General features: G+C 38.6%; 1 protein-coding gene across 2 annotated transcripts in view; it reads left to right on the top strand.

Moving 5' to 3' along the window:
- Positions 1 to 22,815, top strand: part of GXYLT1 (glucoside xylosyltransferase 1) — a 136,159-nt gene that overhangs the window by 108,994 nt on the left and 4,350 nt on the right. For both annotated transcript variants that reach the window (XM_053716726.1, XM_053716727.1), the window contains one exon: positions 4,785 to 4,954. In XM_053716726.1, coding sequence (XP_053572701.1) covers positions 4,785 to 4,954 — 170 coding nt within the window. The remainder of the gene's footprint in view (positions 1 to 4,784; positions 4,955 to 22,815) is intronic.

Raw genomic sequence — 22,815 nt, 5'->3', positions numbered from 1 at the left:
AGGGACAATTGTGGGGTGGGGAGGGAAGAGAGCTGTTTGGAGGGGATCAGGGGGTAGGATGTCTCAGGTGGGAGGCTGATCACTACACTAAAGCTAAAATTAACCCTGCAAGCTACCTAATTAACCCCTTCACTGATGGGCATAATACACGTGTGGTGCGCAGCGGCATTTAGCGGCCTAATTGCCAAAAAGCAAAGCCATATAAGTCTGCTATTTCTGAACAAAGGGGATCCCAGAGAAGCATTTACAACCATTTGTGCCATAATTGCACAAGCTGTTTGTAAATAATTTTAGTGAGAAACCTAAAGTTTGTGAAAAAGTGAACGATTTTTTTTTATTTGATCGCATTAGGAGGTAAAATGGTGGCATGAAATATACCAAAATGGGCCTAGATCAATACTTTGAAATAGCGCTACTTTATTGTCCTATAACTTGCAAGAAAAGCAAAGAACATGTAAACATTGGAAAGAGAAGAACAGAAGCGCCACATGGCCCAATATCGTTGGGTAATAGGAGTCAGATAAAGGTGATAGTTTCACTCACATGTGATGATACACCCCTAGTGGTGTGGAAGGAGCAATCTGGGATCAAATGACAATCACCCAGAAGACTGCCCGCCGATCAAGGTGTAATGACCTGTAGAGGGTAGTATAAAGCACAAGAGGGTGCCTATATGGCCTAGTACCGTTGGAACAAAATATGTGGTATAAGTATATTGTATTCACTCACATTTGGTGGAGCACCACCCTTGGTGCTGCAGAGGCAAGCTGGGATCAATATGGTCACCCAGTAGACTTAAAACTCCAGCAGATGGAGAAACTATTTAGCATGGGTGTTTTTTGGTGGTTGTAGATGTGCAACAGATTTTTGGGGTCAAAGTTAGAAAAAGTGTTTTCTTTCATGTAATTAGCAAGAGTCCATGAGCTAGTGACGTATGGGATATACATTCCTACCAGGAGGGGCAAAGTTTCCCAAACCTCAAAATGCCTATAAATACACCCCTCACCACACCCACAATTCAGTTTTACAAACTTTGCCTCCCGTGGAGGTGGTGAAGTAAGTTTGTGCTAGATTCTACGTTGATATGCGCTTCGCAGCAGGCTGGAGCCCGGTTTTCCTCTCAGAGTGCTGTGAATGTCAGAGGGATGTGAAGAGAGTATTGCCTATTTGAATTCAATGGTCTCCTTCTACGGGATCTATTTCATAGGTTCTCTGTTATCGGTCGTAGAGATTCATCTCTTACCTCCCTTTTCAGATCGACGATATACTCTTATATACCATTACCTCTACTGATTCTCGTTTCTTCTCTCAAGTCCATGGCGGAGGTGATGCTACTATCGGTCACACTTGAAGGGCTGTGTTCCTGTTCCACGGCGTAGATTCTGGTAAGATCGTTTCATTTTACTTTCGTCATGATTGTATTGTATTGTATTAAAAATGTTTTGTTGAGAGGCTACCACCTTGTGGGACCATATTTAACATAAGGGTCTCAGTGAGGCGCCTTTTGTATCTTGGAATCAAGGGTAATATCTCCTGAGGGAGGTTATTGAACAGGTTTTTTTTTGTCCGCTTAGTGGATCTGCTTAGTGGATGTTTTTCAGTTGGTGGTAGGGTTTGTGACCTATCCTCTGCTGCTCTTACTTGCATGCAAGTAGTTTATTACTGGAGTCATCCTGGTATGACTGTAGTGTCTGGTGTTGACAAGAGGGCTTGCATTCTGGGTTTGCTGCACGTATATCGGTTTTGAAGACTTCAATATTTTGAGTTCCTTAAGGACTTTGTCTTCAGTCTTCGTTAGGGTGCGGTTACACTATCTTGTGGAAAAGTTCTTCTTTGTGTCGGATTCCTGGTTTTAACCTTGTGGTTTCTGTACATCTGGGGTCTGGGCTTTGCCTCCCCTTGTTCTCGCATCTGGCTTCGGTCTATGAGTTTGGCTTGGTTCTTGGTGTTTTCCTTTTTTGGAAATTGTTATACCATTTTTGCGGTTTTCGGGGAATCCTTACTTATTCCCTCATTTCTTTCCTATATGGGGAGTTTGTGTTTCCTGATCCCCTTCTCTGGTAAGGGGTGTGTTGTTGAGGACCGCTTTCTGAGCGACGCGGTCTCCTGGAGGCGTGCGGGCTCAGCTGTGTTGTTTCTGCAGTCCCTAGCAAGGCTTGTGGACTATCTGTGAGTCAGTGTCCTTGGGGGCCTTTTTTTCTTTTCCAAATTTTCTCGGCTTCGGACAAAGTAGGTTCTTTGTTGGGTAGGAGTTTTCCAGGCCTGGTGCCCTCAGAATGGGCCGCCTTTTGTATCCTCCCGTTTGTGCATTCAGTGTCCTCTATAGTTTGGGTATTGTTTTCCCAAAAGTAATGAATGCAGCTGTGGACTCTTTCCATTTATGAAGAAAAACATAAATTATGCTTACCTGATAATTTTCTTTTCTTCAGATGGACAGAGTCCACAGCTCCCCGCCCGTTTTTTTTCGGGGGCGTCTGTTATTTCTTCTGGCACCTTTTCACCCTGGTATTTCTCCTACTGTTTCTTGTTCCTCGGCAGAATGACTGGGGGATGAGGGAAGTGGGGGGAGTATTTAAGCCTTTGGCTGGGGTGTCTTTGCCTCCTCCTGGTGGCCAGGTTCTTATTTCCCCAAAAATAATGAATGCAGCTGTGGACTCTTTTCAGCAGAAGAAAAGGAAATTATCAGTAAGCATACTTTATTTTTTGTACCTCATTACTGCTTTGCCTTTTCTGTTGTCTATCTTTACTTGACTATATGTTAGACTGAGATAGACAGGGAAATGGAAGTTATTAAACACTCTTCATATGTTGGGTATCTGACTCCTTCTAGTGGTTATAATTTGAATCTCAGGTGTAATTGCTAATGGACTCTCACCATCATGAAAGAAATTAATTTACCAGGTGAACCATGTTGTTCTCAAGGACATGCCAAAAACATGGGAGGTTAATCAGTGCTATTGTCACCTGTTTATATAGTTTTTTTTTTACAGAGAAAACTTGTTATTTATATTTTCAGTGTTGGTGGTGTTTTCTGCAGTGCATTTTATTAGCTTTTCACAGCCAGACAGTGCTAGTTTGTGTGCCATATGAATAACATTGTGCTCACTCCCGTGTAGTTATGCAGGAACCAGCGCTAATTAGGTAAGATGCAAGTTTGTAGAAAGTATTTAGATAAGGGGGCAGTCTGCAGAGTCTTAGATACAAGATAATCACAGAGATAAAAAATAAATTAATATAACCATGTTTTCTGTGCAAAACTGGGGAATGGGTAATAAAGGGATTGTCCTATTTTTAACAAAAATAAGTTTTCAAGTAGACTGTCCCTTTAACTGTGTTTAATCCCATTATAGGGGTTAAAAACACCATTATTTACTAGCAATAGTGCAATAATAGAATGCTCTCACATATTATAACATTTTCTTTTTGCACTCTTTTTTTATACAATTGTGGCATGTCTTATTTGGTGTAGTGACGGTAAAAGCTTGCTTGCAGGATTTTCTTTTTACTTATCCATACTTAATGACTGCATTAACCAAATTCCTTTTATTGCTTATGATTGTTTCAGCTATGTATGAAGTATCCATTGGGACACCTCTTCAATTTAAGGGACATTTTAGTTTGAGCATTTTTTTTCTCCCCAATATATTGTTCATGTGATTGTGTTCCCGTCTGGATAAGGATATCATCAGTGATTTTAACATAAACCTGTATGGCGCTCTAGATTGGCTTACTGGCCATATTCTTATCTGTTGCTGTTTACTTTGACTTTGTTTAACCATATAGCAGGGTTAAAGGGACAGTATACACTCATTTTCATATAACTGCATGTAATAGACACTACTATAAAGAATAAGATGCACAGATACTGATTTAAAAATCCAGTGTAAAACAGTTTAAAAACTTACTTAGAAGCTCTCAGTTTAGCTCTGTTGAAAACTTAGCTGGAAAGCCCACTGCAAGTGGGAAATAAGACACTCCCCCCCTCCCCCTTCTTTTGCATATGAAAAGACCATTTACACAAACAGGAGCAAGCTGGAGTAGGTAGCTGACGGTATTCACATAAAACTTTGGGGCTTGGTTAGGAGTCTGAAAATCAGAGCAATGTTATTTAAAAATAAGCAAAACTATATATTTAAAAAAAAAAAAAAAAAACTTTATGGGCTATATAAATAGATCATCTACAAAACATTTATGCAAAGAAAAAATGAGTGTATAATGTCCCTTTAAGCACACAGTGACATAAGATCATTCACTGAAAAGTAAACGGTCAGAATTTTTTTTACTAATTTGTTTCCCTTTTAAGAGCGATCTCTAATTTGATGAATGCTTTTTTTTCATGAATCAAATAGAGCACATCATTTTAAATTTTTATACAATTTATTTCCATGATCAAATTTTTCTATTCTCTTGGTAGCTTTTGGTAAAGGAGCAGCAAAGCGCTACTGGGAGCTAGCTGAATTCATCAAGTCAGCCAATGACAAGAGGCATATACAAGCAGTCACCAATCAGCAGCTAGTTCCCAATATTGCATTGCTGCTTCTGAGCATACCTATGTATGTTTTCCAACAAAGGATACCAAGAGTACTAAGTAAATTGGATAATAAAAGTTAATTGGAACATTGTTTAAAATGGTTTGACCTATCTGAATCATGAAAGAAAAAATGTGGGTTTCATGACCATTTAAATATTAGATGCAGTAAGATTGTTTTATTTTGCTCTTTCTGAACCTCTTTTAAAGGTCTACAGATTCAATAACTTGCTCTCAATTTTTTCCCTCACTATAGAAAGCCTTTATGTGTTCCCTTGTCAATGGAATTACCGTCCTGATCACTGCATTTATGGAAGCAATTGTCAGAGTGCTGAGGAAGGAATTTCAGTGCTTCATGGAAACAGAGGTGTATACCACGATGAAAAACAGCCGGCATTTCGAGCAGTGTATGAAGCAATTAGAAATGTAAGGATCACTAAACACAGTAAACAGTCCAATCAATTAATGCTTAAGAAATAGACCATGCAAAAGCAGTTTTTTTTTCTGACAAATTTTACCATGTATCATGTGACAGCCATCAGCCAACCACAAAAGGCATATACAGTATGTATAGTCTGTGAATCTTGCACATGCTCGGTACAAGCTGTTGCCTCACAAAGTGTGCATATTTAGATACAGGAAGTGAACTGGGAACTTGTTTAAAATGGTTTCTATCATTTTCTTGGTCAGGGCAGAATCCCATTTTTAGTCCTTACCTAAACAGATTATATGTATGACAGTTGGAAAATTATGGTTAATATATTTCTGTCTTATTTCACACAATAAATTCTTTTGTAATACTACAGTATACTTATTAAATAAGGATAGTTAATATCATTTCTATACCTATACAATTGCTGTACAAGTGTCTATATATTGAGCTATTTGTTGAGCTGGCAATATTGATATATGCATTTCCATATATTTTGTGTTCTTGTATGACTAATTTAAAAATAAATATATAAAAGTAAAACTTCTTTCCATTTGCTGGCTTGACATAATACCTGCTACTGTTCTGTACTACATTAATAAGAGTTATGTCTAGAAAGTTTGGGGAGAATTTAATGATGTATTTTCTGCTCTCTAGAAATTTTATTTTTATTTTTGCAATTAAATATCTGTCTATTTGTGAAGGTAGCATTATAAACCCATTCTTTCACATACAGAACTTTATTTTGTAGACTAAAAAAGATTCAGTTCAAGAATTACAATAAAGACGTAGTCTGGTTATTTGCCAACAATCGTAGGGGTTATTACTTAAAATGTATGCAAGACTTTCTGCCAAGCAGATCTTATTTTATTCAGTCTAGTCTAGCCCTCTAATAAACCATTTATTTCTTGTAAACCCACCGAAGAGTTGTAAAATGTGTTGTTGCTCATTGTAATGGAGGAGTCTGCCTTGTAGATAACCTTCGGAAATCAATAGTATATTTTATTGGTGCTATATAACCAGCTGTCATGTGGAAATAAAAATGACAAAAGCTACTTCTGAGTATCTGAGATTACACCAAAATGATGGATGATACATGTTCTTTAAAATAGTCAAAGGAAACAACAGTTCTCATTTTGAAATGTCAAAATTTCAAAATGTCTTTAACTTCTATGTATCTATAATGTTATAGAATATATATGCAATTATTAAAACACTGCAGGTCCCGAGCAAAAACTGCAGTGGATCCGATCAGCAGCGCTAGTTGAACAGTGCAGCTGTGTAACTAGCGCTGCTGATTAGATTGCCAGCAGTATTCGCTCAGGATCAGCAGTGTTGGGTCAATAGACTTTTATAATTACAAGGTCTAACAAATTAGAGAGTGTAATTTTTTTTTACCTTTATGGACCTTTATTCAACACAAATGATTACCTGGATTTATTTTGTTTTTTTGTTTTTTATCTTCAACGGTTATTTGAAGTTTTCTAGCTGAATTAAAGGGATACTAAACTCAATTTTTTTTCTTTCATGATTCAGACAAAGCATGCAACTTTAAGCAACTTTATATTTTACTCCTATTTAATTGAGTTTTCTAAATTCTCTTGCTATTTATTTGAAAAGCAGGAATCTAAGCTTAGGAGCCCGCCCATTTCTTTCATGTAATTAGCAAGAGTCCATGAGCTAGTGACGTATGGGATATACATTCCTACCAGGAGGGGCAAAGTTTCCCAAACCTCAAAATGCCTATAAATACACCCCTCACCACACCCACAAATCAGTTTTACAAACTTTGCCACCTGTGGAGGTGGTGAAGTAAGTTTGTGCTAGATAAATAAGGCCTCCTGCAAGAAGATTTTTTCTTTCCCGTGTCCCAGTAAATCCAGTGAAGGCTCAAGCATTTCTGAAATGTGTTTCAGATCTAGAGTTAGCTGGAGTAATTGTGCCAGTTCCAGTTCTGGAACAGGGGCTGGGGTTTTACTCAAATCTCTTTATTGTACCAAAGAAGGAGAATTCCTTCAGACCAGTTCTGGATTTAAACATTTTGAATCATTATGTAAGGATACCAACATTCAAAATGGTAACTATAAGGACTATTCTGCCTTTTGTTCAGCAAGGGCATTATATGTCCACAATAGATTTACAGGATGCTTATCTGCATATTCCGATTCATCCAGATCATTATCAGTTTCTGAGATTCTCTTTCCTAGACAAGCATTACCAGTTTGTGGCTCTGCCGTTTGGCCTAGCAACAGCTCCAAGGATTTTTACAAAGGTTCTCGGTGCCCTTTTGTCTGTAATCAGAGAACAGGGTATTGTGGTATTTCCTTATTTGGACGATATCTTGGTATTTGCTTAGTCTTCACATTTAGCAGAATCTCATACGAATCGACTTGTATTGTTTCTTCAAAGACATGGTTGGAGGATCAATTTACCAAAAAGTTCATTGATTCCTCAGACAAGGGTAACCTTTTTAGGTTTCCAGATAGATTCAGTGTCCATGACTCTGTCTCTGACGGACAAGAGACGTCTAAAATTGGTTTCAGCTTATCGAAACCTTCAGTTTCAATCATTCCCTTCGGTAGCCTTATGCATGGAAATTCTAGGTCTTATGACTGCTGCATCGGACGCGATCCCCTTTGCTCGTTTTCACATGCGACCTCTTCAGCTTTGTATGCTGAACCAGTGGTGCAGGGATTATACAAAGATATCTCAATTAATATCTTTAAAACCGATTGTACGACACTCTCTCACGTGGTGGATAGACCACCATCGTTTAGTTCAGGGGGCTTCTTTTGTTCTTCCGACCTGGACTGTGATTTCAACAGATGCAAGTCTGACAGGTTGGGGAGCTGTTTGGGGGTCTCTGACAGCACAAGGGGTTTGGGAATCTCAGGAGGTGAGATTACCAATCAACATTTTGGAACTCTGTGCAATTTTCAGAGCTCTTCAGTCATGGCCTCTTCTAAAGAGAGAGTCGTTCATTTGTTTTCAGACGGACAATGTCACAACCGTGGCATATGTCAATCATCAAGGAGGGACTCACAGTCCTCTGGCTATGAAAGAAGTATCTTGAATACTTGTATGGGCGGAATCCAGCTCCTGTCTAATTTCTGCGGTTCATATCCCAGGTATAGACAATTGGGAAGCGGATTATCTCAGTCGCCAAACGTTACATCTGGGCGAATGGTCTCTTCACCCAGAGGTATTTCTTCAGATTGTTCAAATGTGGGGACTTCCAGAAATAGATCTGATGGCTTCCCATCTAAACAAGAAACTTCCCAGGTATCTGTCCAGATCCAGGGATCCTCAGGCGGAGGCAGTGGATGCATTGTCACTTCCTTGGAAGTATCATCCTGCCTATATCTTTCCACCTCTAGTTCTCCTTCCAAGAGTGATTTCCAAGATTCTAAAGGAGTGCTCGTTTGTTCTGCTGGTGGCTCCAGCATGGCCTCACAGGTTTTGGTATGCAGATCTTGTCCGGATGGCCACTTGCCAACCATGGACTCTTCCATTAAGAACAGACCTTCTATCGCAAGGTCCTTTTTTCCATCAGGATCTCAAATCCTTAAATTTGAAGGTATGGAGATTGAACGCTTGATTCTCAGTCATAGAGGTTTCTCTGACTCAGTAATTAATACTATGTTACAGGCTCGTAAATCTGTATCTAGGAAGATATATTATCGAGTCTGGAAGATTTACATTTCTTGGTGTTCTTCTCATAATTTTTCTTGGCATTCTTTTAGAATTCCTAGAATTTTACAGTTTCTTCAGGATGGTTTGGATAAAGGTTTGTCTGCAAGTTCCTTGAAAGGACAAATCTCTGCTCTTTCTGTTCTTTTCCACCGAAAGATTGCTAGTCTTCCTGATATTCATTGTTTTGTACAGGCTTTGGTTCGTATAAAACCTGTTATTAAGTCAATTTCTCCTCCTTGGAGTTTGAATTTGGTTCTGGGGGCTCTTCAAGCTCCTCCGTTTGAACCTATGCATTCGCTGGACATTAAATTACTTTCTTGGAAAGTTTTGTTTCTTTTGGCCATCTCTTCTGCTAGAAGAGTTTCTGAATTATCGGCTCTTTCTTGTGAATCTCCTTTTCTGATTTTTCATCAGGATAAGGCGGTGTTGCGGACTTCTTTTAAGTTTTTACCTAAGGTTGTGAATTCTAACAACATTGGTAGAGAAATTGTTGTTCCTTCATTATGTCCTAATCCTAAGAATTCTAAGGAAAAATCGTTGCATTCTTTGGATGTAGTTAGAGCTTTGAAATATTATGTTGAAGCTACTAAAAATTTCTGAAAGACTTCTAGTCTATTTGTTATCTTTTCCGGTTCTAGGAAAGGTCAGAAGGCTTCTGCCATTTCTTTGGCATCTTGGTTAAAATCTTTGATTCATTATGCTTATGTCGAGTCGGGTAAAACTCCGCCTCAAAGGATTACAGCTCATTCTACTAGGTCAGTTTCTACTTCCTGGGCGTTTAGGAATGAAGCTTCGGTTGATCAGATTTGCAAAGCAGCAACTTGGTCTTCTTTGCATACTTTTACTAAATTCTACCATTTTGATGTGTTTTCTTCTTCTGAAGCAGTTTTTCGTAGAATAGTACTTCAGGCAGCTGTTTCAGTTTGAATCTTCTGCTTATAATTTCAGTTTTTTTCATTATAAGATTTAAACTTTGTTATGGGTGTGGATTATTTTCAGCGGAATTGGCTGTCTTTATTTTATCCCTCCCTCTCTAGTGACTCTTGCGTGGAAGATCCACATCTTGGGTAGTCATTATCCCATACGTCACTAGCTCATGGACTCTTGCTAATTACATGAAAAGAAAACATAATTTCTTTCATGTAATTAGCAAGAGTCCATGAGCTAGTGACGTATGGGATATACATTCCTACCAGGAGGGGCAAAGTTTCCCAAACCTCAAAATGCCTATAAATACACCCCTCACCACACCCACAAATCAGTTTTACAAACTTTGCCTCCTATGGAGGTGGTGAAGTAAGTTTGTGCTAGATTCTACGTTGATATGCGCTCCGCAGCAGGTTGGAGCCCGGTTTTCCTCTCAGCGTGCAGTGAATGTCAGAGGGATGTGAGGAGAGTATTGCCTATTTGAATTCAATGATCTCCTTCTACGGGGTCTATTTCATAGGTTCTCTGTTATCGGTCGTAGAGATTCATCTCTTACCTCCCTTTTCAGATCGACGATATACTCTTATATATACCATTACCTCTACTGATTCTCGTTTCAGTACTGGTTTGGCTTTCTACTACTTGTAGATGAGTGTCCTGGGGTAAGTAAGTCTTATTTTCTGTGACACTCTAAGCTATGGTTGGGCACTTTTATATAAAGTTCTAAATATATGTGTTCAAACATTTATTTGCCTTGACTCAGGATGTTCAACATTCCTTATTTCAGACAGTCAGTTTCATATTTGGGATAATGCATATGAATTAATCAATTTTTTTCTTACCTTAAAATTTGACTTTTTCCCTGTGGGCTATTAGGCTCGCTGGGGCTGAAAATGCTTCATTTTATTGCGTCATTCTTGGCGCTGACTTTTTTGGCGCAATTTTTTTTTTCTATTTCCGGCGTCATACGTGTCGCCGGAAGTTGCGTCATTTTTTTTACGTTTTTTTTGCGCCAAAAGTGTCGGCGTTCCGGATGTGGCGTCATTTTTGGCGCCAAAAGCATTTAGGCGCCAAATAATGTGGGCGTCTTTTTTGGCGCTAAAAAATATGGGTGTCACTATTGTCTCCACATTATTTAAGTCTCATTATTTATTGCTTCTGGTTGCTAGAAGCTTGTTCACTGGCATTTTTTCCCATTCCTGAAACTGTCATTTAAGGAATTTGATCAATTTTGTTTTATATGTTGTTTTTTCTATTACATATTGCAAGATGTCTCCGTTTGTCCCTGAGTCAGAAGCCACTTCTGGAAAAATGCTTAACTGAGTTTCAGTTCTACCAAAGCTAAGTTCATTTATTTTAAATGTTATAAATATTTATCTTTAGCTATGGTTTGTAATACGTTATTATGATATACTTTTACATGCAGATTCCATTAGTATTTATGCTTTATACATTTCCATTCTTAAGTGCAAGAAATGTTTAGAAGATTTATAAGAAATATTTTTTCTGATTAAGGCTATGTCTGACTTCGTGCCTTCTAGTACGATTTTTAGGTCTTTTTCACTTCTTTTTTAATTTTTGAAGTTTCAAATGACCAACAACATACTGATTTATCCTTCTCTGATGTTTTTTTTCTCTTTCAGAAATTCTCTTCATCAGATATTGACACTAACAAATCTACTTTTTTTTTTTTTTTTTTTTATAATTTTTATTAAGGTTCACCAAACAGTACAGAGAGTAAAAGCACATTCATAAATGTAAAACATTAATATATGAATTCAAACAACAATAGTAGTCACATTAGATGATAATCACATCAAGCAGTATAGCATAGCACGCCTTCCGGATAAAAATAAGGGCCACTCTTGGACCCTTCACAACCTTACAACTTATGGAAGGCCAATGATAAATAGGGGGCCACTTTTGGGTCCCATCTAAGAAGTAGAACCTAGTTTTATCTTTTATACAGGAGGATGGCCTAGAAGGCCATTCATAAATCATGTACTTAACATAATTTTAACAGCTGTACCTAAAATGTTACAGAACATCTAGTTTGCTCACCCAAACTGAAAAAAATAAATCATACAATTCTGGCTGTAATACAAAAAATATAGCATCATTGCTTTACACTCTGGGAGATAGGACTATCTAAATATAAAGAGTAAATAAGGGGAAGAATATCAATAGCTGCCATATTACTTCTGGGGAGTAGTCTTTAATAGGGATAAATTCAGACTCCACGTTTCATTGTTTACGCAGTACACTAAGCCTAAATCTAGGAGGAGTTGGAGCCATAATTCTAATAACTCTGAGCTCATGGAAGCAAGCATATAGGGTCTGACATTCATTCATTATAGGGACATTATGTAAAGGAATTGCGCCTTCAAATGCCTAAAATGACTTACAAAACTAGGGGAATCCCTAGGTAGTAAAAACACATCAAACCCAAGTAACATAGGGCAATAAGAAAACCCCCTTAAATCCAATATGTGTGTTACCATTATGCATCAGTATAGTTAACCAACATAGATTCGAAGCGTGTGAGATAACATTTATGAGTTAACATAGAAATCAGAGAGACCGGATCTAGATGATATTATAAGACCAGGAAATAAAGAGTCGGGTAATTAGTGACATACGCATACATCCTAAAAATTACCTCTACGTTTATGCTGGAGCACTGCGACCTCTTATTATAATGTTAGGGGCAACAGCCTGGAATTAGCGAGGGTAGTAATATCCTGACCATGGGATACCCACATGTGTTCTGCGGCACCAATCAGATCTAGGGGTTAAGCCATCTTAAGTAAAACTAACGGCTACTATTGTTGGTTAGATGCATCTATAGATGTCCTATAATAGCAAGTTTATACATACAAAAAGTACATAACGTTAGCCTTATATATAGGGGAGTCTGAATATAGTAGTAATCTAGACACACATTATAGAGTTAAATAAAAACAAAGCAAGTCCAAAAGAGAGCAAGAGCAAGTGGTGATTTTAAAAAAACTATAAACTGTTGAGTCTCTCTCCACTTGCAAACAGAGCAATGTCTCAAGTAAGGCGCTTCAGTCTGTCAATTGATCCCGCAACTAACTGAGGGATAGTCCGAGCATAGTCTGTGCAATGTCCCAAAAACGGAGCAAGACAGTCTCTGCTGGCCAAACACCGTTTATCTTACCCCACATCCAAATACCACAGGACAAGTCCCAATGAGGTTTCAAGGCAGTTCGGTGAGGCTTTCATGACCGCAACTGCGGCTCCTCCGGAATGGCCCTGCAGCGCTGTGTTCCCCCAGCAAGTGCTCTGCCTATCTCTCCCAGCAAGATGCGAATGATGGAATGCACTTATCGCTCCGGTAGGCAGCAGGCCTTGGTGTCTTAACAATGATGTCGGGAGCTTCTCTCTACCCACTGTTCCGTTTGCAAGCTTAGGAGTGAGTGCCGGGACAGGCCCTCCGTTGCGCACAGGCGAATCCGCTGCCTCTAGAGAACCTAGGAAGCCAAGACTAAGGTTTAGCCCACCATCCACTTCTGCACATCTCGGCCAGGCTAACTGAGGCTGGCTAACCCCCTCCGGGATCGGCGGTGTTATGTCATTGGCGTCTGGGGACCGCTGTATTGTACCAACATCTTTGGGTAAGTACTGTGCTGATCTTTCTATTGCCTCCCGAACACCATACTGCTCAATCCCAGCACTTAAGCCAGGGGTAAGTTTTTCCTTGCTGTTACCACTCTGTAACCTGGCATTCGGCTTGCTTACAGAAGTGTCGTTCATGGTGGTATTAGGAGTGCCTGGTGTCTGCACCTGCATTTGCAATTTCTCGTATTGGCAGGGGGTAGGCTGAATGATTTGTACAGTGGCTCTGCAGATGTGTGTCCTCTGTTCCTCCAAAACCTCTCCAGCACGTATGGATATGATATTAGTATCAGCAATCCTCAATGGCGGGTGTGTCAAAATTAGCTGCGTAATGCTTGACTTTCTTTTGGATTCGCCTCCAATCGACACAACCATGCTACTGTTACTTGTATTAGAAGCGATAGATCTTGTAAGAGAATGCAGATTCTCTACTTCAGTATCCCAAACTCTAGAGATTTCCTCCAAGTGCGATTGTAGAAGGGCCTCAATCTCCAACAGCATACCATGAGTGCCGGTTGCCATTATGAAAGAAAGCTAGGTATGACAGGGAATGTTTGGGTTAATACTGCGCACACAGGGCACAGCTCGTTGTGGGGACAGGCTGAGGCTTCTATATTAGGGGAAGGCCTCAAAGTGCAAAGTCCGGTACTGAGGGCTATGAAGCCTAGTCGCTATTCAAAAACCCTATTTCTGGGGGGCGGAGCCAGCAGCCAAAGCAGAAAGACGTGCCAGCTTAGAGCTCCTAGCTTATGATCATTAAACTACATATTAATGGCACATTAAGAATTTATATATTTCTATTTTTATACTCCTAATATACCCCAGATCATAACTTGTATGATTTGATAAGAAAGGACAAAATAACAACTGCAATATCTACACAAAGAACTCCTATCTCACTGTGACCAAGACGCCGACAACTAATACTATTCTTAAAAGACAGAAGCCAACTACTGCTCATTTTATTGTGCCCATGGAAGACGTCTCCTATTCCCAGATAAAGGCACTCCTTATGGGGCTTGATCGGCAGATGCATGGACATTTCACTGAGCTTATACAGCTCCTACAGGATCCATGTGCTGATGCGGACCGCAGTACACATAAAATGGCGGAGGAAGGAGAAGACGCTCTACTGCTGTTAGATTCACAGACTGCCGTCAGTGTTCATGATCCCTACGCTAATACAGATAATAACCAAGACTCTTTACTGCTGTCAGGAAGCCAAGAAGACTATCGGGTAACCTACCTCCCCACCTCAGTGGAAGATAGTTGTAACAGAGTGCCACTGGGTCTTATGGAGGCGCCAGTCACCTGGTCGCTTATTGGGCCCAAAGATCTTATGGTGCGGATGCCATTGCTGTGGCGGGATTGCGCACTCCCTCAAAGTTCAGCTGCGATCGCCTCCTCTTACAGTCAGCATGGATTCCGGCTGATGATACAAGAAGCGGTTCTGGCGGACCGCATCCTAACCTCTGCGCAGACAGAGTCTACAGGTATGGGGCTATTTTTTGTAACGGGAGAACGTGACCCGGTTTCTCAAGTGAGAATCTTGGTAGATCAACAGTGGGAAAAGCCCCTTCATGCCACAGATAACCGCGCTCAGAGATGGCCTGAACCCATACACAATACACTTCTGCAAAATTCACCTCAGGCACAAATGGCACCGCAAACAGATAAGTCATACTTCTCTCACAGGGCTAGCACTGGAATCGGTTAGAGCTGAGGTATTTCTCTCTCCTTGCTAGGCAACTTCTCCCACAAGAGACTTTAAACCTAGATTTACAAAGAGTGCCTAGAACATTTGAATGTATGCACACAATTATTTCAATGATCTTCGAAAGCCTGTCATCTGCAGTCCGCTACAAGTGCTAACTGTAAGAAGCCTCTTAGTATGATATAAGACACCAGTCTAGAAGTAAGATCACAGCTTTACCCAGACCGGGACTGCACTTCTATCCAAAACCTTCTGCCTGCTTGTCTGATGTCTATGCTTGGTAAACATGAGGATCAACTTATTGTAATGGAAGCAGGATAAACAGTTTATCACTAAAGGACAAATAACTCTACCTGCACGCATTAGATTATTAGTTTATAAAGTTCAATTATTATATCACTATTTCCTCAATGAATAGATCGATTCATATTGTACATATTTTTGCTGTTAGTGCTTAAGAAGGTGTGCTATGTTTTTGTTTGTTTTCTACCTCCATTACATCTTAGCTGGAACTATGTAAAGACTAGATATGGTAGAGACTTATAATTCTACATAATCTACTAATTGGTCATTATTACTTATACTCACTATTTACTAGCAGCCCCATAGGCTTGTTTTAGGTTAAGTTATCAGAGTTAGTTTTACTAATATACCTTGTCCATTGTATACTCCCTTAGCAGAAATAACATACCCCTCCCCAGGTTTATCCTAAATTTGCAACATGTTTATATTTGACAGCCTGTTAAAAGCCCTGTCATTCCTCAGTGATGTCTGCTGTGATCTCTAATAGGACATGCCTGCACTCAGCCTAAGCATATCTCTTTCTCTGTATAGTTAATAGTGATTAGTGAAGTTTATTAGTTAAATGTTTTTTAGTCTAGCCTAACAAGACTCTATGTTATCTTAATATACCTCAACTAACTCTCTCCATTCTTAATTTTGTGCTATAACCTGTCCAGCTCTCATTACTCCCACTGTTATGACCCCTCTACACGATCTATGAGAGAACATGTGGCACATTTCCCTAAGACATAAAGAGGTTTATATGATTTGTGCTGATAGGTGACTATATGCATGACAATACTACATGCTAATTGGTATATATGTTACATCCATTGAGAGGACTTATTATGTTTTAATTTTGGGATTTATTTGATGTGTGTTCTTACAAGATCCTTATCTTTTCTATTTCCTATATCTTACATATATGTTTTTATGATAGGCTGTATGTGGTCTTATGGTGAGCACAGTCATGATATAGTATATGAGTCATATGTCATGTAACCCCTTAGCTGACATATACTCTTTAGTATTTAATGTTCAAACACAGGGTAACCACCTATAGTGTAAGTCTCAAAGAGATACAGGTTCACTGCTCTATATACCATAATTAGGATGTTGGTACAGTTGCTAACCCGTTATGGGAATTATCTCTGATATTACACTTACTTCTAAACCTAGCTTTATATTTAAGTATGTCCTATTCTCTGTTTAGTGTTGTATAGACTTAATTCTATTAGAAATTTGCACTCAAGACAATAGCTACTAGCCCAGACAGGAAAAAAATCTGCTTTGAAACCCACAACAACCTGCCTGCTAACCATCTACTCCTTAATCTATATGCAACCTCAGGAGACTTTAGTAGCCTCCCCACTTAGCCCCATGCATATTGTAAGGTACAATGACAATACTTAAACTCTAATAATACAAGTTCTCTATGATCAGGCACTTCTAAGTTCATTCAAGATACCCTAAGTTACCCGCATTTTATACTAGGCTCCGCCCCCCCCCTCCCACCTCCTTTTCCTATAAACATAGCGGTGCTTACCCGCTGAATATCCCCCTCCCCCCTATATAGCTCGGCCCAAGAGTGGCTGATACTCATAATAAATCTCCACAAGTTGATATGTTGGTCTTAGGTAATATACTATTAGATTGTGGAGCTCATACGCTGATACTACAAAATGAAGTTCTAATCCATCTCGCCTAAGATACTGTATATTCTAATATCCAGATTTGAAATATATATACATATTGCTTACTTAATAACGCCTTTATATAAACAATGTATTACTGACTTTGCTGTAACTTTGGCCTTAGGGCGAGTTTTTGTTGTAATGATATATGCTTTAACTTCAATAAAAAAAAAAAATATTTTCAAAAAACCCTATTTCTTGAATTCAGACTTCTTCAGTCCAGCCTCTCCACTGTTTTGAGCGAAGTATTGCTAAAAATGCAATGTTAAATCAGGTACTAATGAAGATAGCTTGAGGAGCTGAAGCTCAGTGCGACCTGTAAGATGGCCGCCGCCCGGATGTCCCCCAAATCTACTTTTTTATATAATTTTTTTATTATTAAAGTACATTTGTTCTTTGTTGAAGAGGTGTTGATTATTTTGGATATTAAGGTAACTAGTTCTTTAAGACTAGCTGACACTATTTCTGCCTTTTTATTTCTTCTGTGATTTCAGAGGGTTTCTTTCCAATTCCCCATACTAGGGAATGGAATAGGCTGAGAATTTTCTTTTATTTTTAAACTATATTCTTTGTCAGCAGTTAAATTCAATTTGGAGGGTTCTCCAATTTATTGGAGCTATCTCTACTCCTACTAATTATGCTATTGTTTCTATAGCAAAATAGTATTTATTTTCCTTTTATATAGTTGTATCTTATTTTTGGAAAATTATTTAGTTTCAGGTACTTTTCTTGGTCCTGTGATATTGCAATTGCTTCATTTTTTCTGTTTACTTTAAGATCAAGTATCAGATCATGATTTATTTTAGCATTGTTAAGGGACAACATTTACTAGACTAGGTGCCGTTGCATTTGTCTTGTTTTGCATTTTGCAAGTCCTCTGTTTTGACTGGTCCTTTAAACTGGACTATCATGCTAATGATTTCATTTGTGTCTTCATTTTATTGAATATATTCGCAAATGAGGGTTAATCTATGTCTTTAGCTATTTTAGCTAGAAGAATTCTGTGATTTTTTTAAAAAAAATAAAAAAAATAAAATAAAAATAAAATCCATATTTCTTTTTTTCTAAGATAATCAATTATAATTGGATTCAATTCTTAACTGTTACTATGGGCTTCAAGATTGAGTTCTAAGACTAAAACTTTAAGCTTATACTAGTTTGGTTGTTCTTATTAAGGAACGAATCCTGAGTTCTTTCCCAAGTAACATGTTTTTAATTGGGGTTCGAAATTAGCTCCCTAATGTTGCGATGCACGTGCCGTATTCCAGCTTGGCTGGTAAGGGGCAGGTTAAGACTTCTTTGAAATTTATTTGGTTCTATTTTGTCCAAATTTCTTTGATTTTATTCCAGTAAGGCTAACACTTTCTTTCAGTGTGTTTCTGTCCTATATATTTTGGATACTGTTGAGGCATGGCTGGGTACCCATGGGGTTCAAGCGCTGCTCAGACCTGGAATCGTCTGGGGTTTTTATTCCAGTTCCTTTTCTAGGAACTGGGTTTTGGAGTTTTATTCAAACTATTCTGCCTTTTTGTGGTCATTGATAGCATTATTTGTTTTCTTTAGATACAATAAATGCGTATTCTTCATTTTTCTGTTTTCATTCAGATTATTTCCTGAGGATGCGGATTCTCATATGTTTCACTTGCTCTTCAGGACATAGTTAGAGGATCTTTTTTCAAAAGCTCTTGATTCCTCACGCAAGGGTCACCTTTTTTTTTAGGTTTCCAGATGGTTTATGTCACTATCTTTGTCTCTATCAGACAAGGGACAATTTGTATTGGGTTCCGTCTGTCGGTACTTTTAGTCTCTATTATTTCCTTCAGTTGCTATATATGCATAGAAGTTTTAACAGCATTGGATTCAATTCCCTTTGCTCATTTTCAATGGAAAAATCCTTTCCAGCTTTTTATGAGTGTTGTTTTCTTCAAGAACATGGTTGGAGGATCAATTAACCAAAAAGTTTGTTGATTCCTCAGACAAGAGTAACCTTTTTTAGATTTCCGGATAGATTCAGTGTCCATGACTCTGTCTCTGTTGGACAGGAGACGTCTGAAATTGGTTTCAGCTTATCGAAACCTTCAGTCTCAATCATTCCCTTCGGTAGCCTTATGCATGGAAATTCTAGGTTCTTATGACTGCTGCATTGGACGTGTTCCCCTTTGCTCATTTTCACATGCGACCTCTTCAGCTCTGTATGCTGAACCAGTGGTGCCGGGATTATACAAAGATATCTCATTTAATATCTTTAAAACTGATTGTTCGACACCCTCTGACGTGGTACAGACCACCATCGTTTAGTTCAGGGGGCTTCTTTTTTTCTTCCAACCTGGACTGTGATCTCAACAGATGCAAGTCTGTCAGGTTGGGGAGCTGTATGGGGGTTTCTGACAGCACAAGGGGTTTGGGAAATCTCAGGAGGTGAGATTACCAATCAATATTTTGGAACTCCGTGCAATTTTCAGAAGCTCTTCAGTCATGGCCTCTTCTAAAGTGAGAATCGTTCACTTAGACAGACAATGTCACAATTGTGGCATATATCAATCATCAAGGAGGGACTCAGTCCTCTGGCTATGAAAGAAGTATCTTGAATACTGGTATGGGCGGAATCCAGCTCCTGTCTAATCTCTGCGGTTCATATCGCAGGTATTGACAATTGGAAAGCGGATTATCTCAGTCGCCAAACGTTACATCCGGGCGAGTGGTCTCTTCACCCAGAGGTGTTTCTTCAGATTGTTCAAATGTGGGGACTTCCAGAAATAGATCTGATGGCTTCTCATCTAAACAAGAAACTTCCCAGGTATCTGTCCAGATCCAGGGATCCTCAGGCGGAAGCAGTGGATGCATTATCACTTCCTTGGAAGTATCATCCTGCCTATATCTTTCCGCCTCTAGTTCTTCTTCCAAGAGTAATCTCCAAGATTCTGAAGGAATGCTCGTTTTTTCTGCTGGTGGCTCCAGCATGGTCTCACAGGTTTTGGTATATGGATCTTGTCCGCATGGCTTCTTGCCAACCGTGGACTCTTCCGTTAAGACCAGACCTTCTGTCACAAGGTCCTTTTTTACCATCAGGATCTCAAATCCTTAAATTTAAAGGTATGGAGATTGAACGCTTGATTCTTAGTCAAAGAGGTTTCTCGGACTCTGTGATTAATACTAATATATTAATTTTTTCAGTTTCTTCAGGATGGTTTGGATAAAGGTTTGTCTGCAAGTTCCTTGAAAGGACAAATCTCTGCTCTTTCTGTTCTTTTTCACAGAAGGATTGCTATTCTTCCTGATATTCATTGTTTTGTACAAGCTTTGGTTCGTATAAAACCTGTTATTAAGTCAATTTCTCCTCCTTGGAGTTTGAATTTGGTTCTGGGGGCTCTTCAAGCTCTTCCGTTTGAACCTATGCATTCACTGGACATTAAATTACTTTCTTGGAAAGTTTTGTTTTCTTTTGGCCATCTCTTCTGCTAGAAGAGTTTCTGAATTATCTGCTCTTTCTTGTGAATCTCCTTTTCTGATTTTCCATCAGGATAAGGCGGTGTTGCGAACTTCTTTTAAATTTTTACCTAAGGTTGTGAATTCTAACAACATTAGTAGAAAAATTGTGGTTCCTTCATTATGTCCTAATCCTAAGAATTCTAAGGAGAGATCATTGCATTCTTTGGATGTAGTTAGAGCTTTGAAATATTATGTTGAAGCTACTAAGAATTTCCGAAAGACTTCTAGTCTATTTGTTATCTTTTCCGGTTCTAGAAAAGGTCAAAAGGCCTCTGCCATTTCTTTGGCATCTTGGTTGAAATCTTTAATTCATCATGCTTATGTCGAGTCGGGTAAATCTCCGCCTCAAAGGATTACAGCTCATTCTACTAGGTCAGTTTCTTCTTCCTGGGCGTTTAGGAATGAAGCTTCGATTGATCAGATTTGCAAAGCAGCAACTTGGTCTTCTTTGCATACTTTTACTAAATTCTACCATTTTGATGTGTATTCTTCTTCTGAAGCAGTTTTTGGTAGAAAAATACTTCAGGCAGCTGTTTCAGTTTGATTCTTCTGCTTATAATTTCAGTTTTCTTCATTATAAGATTTAAACTTTATTTTGGGTGTGTATTATTTTTCAGCGGAATTGGCTGTCTTTATTTTATCCCTCCCTCTCTAGTGACTCTTGCGTGGAAGATCCACATCTTGGGTAGTCATTATCCCATACGTCACTAACTCATGGACTCTTGCTAATTACATGAAAGAAAACATAATTTATGTAAGAACTTACCTGATAAATTCATTTCTTTCATATTAGCAAGAGTCCATGAGGCCCACCCTTTTTTGTGGTGGTTATGATTTTTTTGTATAAAGCACAATTATTCCAATTCCTTATTTTTTATGCTTTCGCACTTTTTTTCTTATCACCCCACTTCTTGGCTATGCGTTAAACTGATTTGTGGGTGTGGTGAGGGGTGTATTTATAGGCATTTTGAGGTTTGGGAAACTTTGCACCTCCTGGTAGGAATGTATATCCCATACGTCACTAGCTCATGGACTCTTGCTAATATGAAAGAAATGAATTTATCAGGTAAGTTCTTACGTAAATTATGTTTTTTGGTTCAGAACATGGGTAGCGCTTGCTGTTTGGTGGGCTAATGTAGCCACCAATTAGCAAGCACATCCTAGGGTGCTGAACCAAAAATGAGCCGGCTCCCAAGCTTAGATTCCTGCTCTTTCAAATAAAGATATCAAGAGAACAAAGAAAAATGGAAAAATAGGAGTAAATGGAAAGTTGCTTAAAATTGCATGCTCTATCTGAATAAAGTAAAAAAATGGGTTTAGTGTCCCTTTAACTATAATAAATATCAACACACTGAAACACATCAATTACCCTAATGATATTACAAAATTAGGAATTGGCTAAGTTGGTTGTGAAACACTAATTGTGACTTGAAGGTAAGGTATTTTAACCTATGCCTGGGTGACCTTGCAATCACACATGCCATCTAAAAATATAAAATAAAAGGGGGGAGGGGGAGGAGCAGGTTCAGATGGATAATTGTATTTAGTCATGTTCCTCCTAAATATTAAATGGAGGAGTGACCGTGCAGAAAATGCATGGAGCCAATTGATTGCAAAGCTCACGAAGAAAGGTACATTCCAAATTGTTTTGTAGCTGGTGAAAACAAACAAAAACATCTATAGGCTTATTGTTATCTGTAATGTATACCAATAATGAAATGTATAAATAGGTAACAGATTTTCACTAAAAATATCTCATCGCACAAAAGTGAAAAAAAGTTCTGCCTCTGGGTGTCAAAAACCAGGAAGCAAGGAAACCTTAGCCGACTAAGGGCCAGATTAAGAGTTATGGCGCATGTTTGCGTGCGTCGGAAGTGTTACGCGTATTACAAGTTGAAAGTTAACTTGTTCACTCAAGCACAATTGAATTTACTGATCGTCGGGTTAGCGCGACCTCAGATCTCTGGTTAATTGTTACGCTTGAATAAAAAGTTTCACAAAACTCCTTTAAAAATAGTTACACTAATAATAACACTGTCTAATATTTTTAAACAAATTGCACAAAGTTATAAGGGTTTAAAGATATATGAGGTCTCAGGTGTTCGAAAAATAAAAAGGCAGCCAAAGGGCTTTAACATAGACATATATATATATACAGTGGGGCAAAAAAGTATTTAGTCAGCCACCAATTGTGCAAGTTCTCCCACTTAAGAAGATGAGAGGCCTGTAATTTTCATCATAGGTATACCTCAACTATGAGAGACAAAATGTCAAAACAAATCCAGACAATCACATTGTCTGATTTGGAAAGAATTTATTTGCATATTATGGTGGAAAATAAGTATTTGGTCACCTACAAACAATCAAGATTTCTGGCTCTCACAGACCTGTATCTTCTTCAAGAGGCTCCTCTGTCCTC

The sequence above is a fragment of the Bombina bombina genome, chromosome 6, assembly GCF_027579735.1.
Source record: "Bombina bombina isolate aBomBom1 chromosome 6, aBomBom1.pri, whole genome shotgun sequence".
NCBI classification, from domain to species: domain Eukaryota; kingdom Metazoa; phylum Chordata; class Amphibia; order Anura; family Bombinatoridae; genus Bombina; species Bombina bombina.
This window is presented reverse-complemented; position numbering and strand designations above follow the sequence as displayed.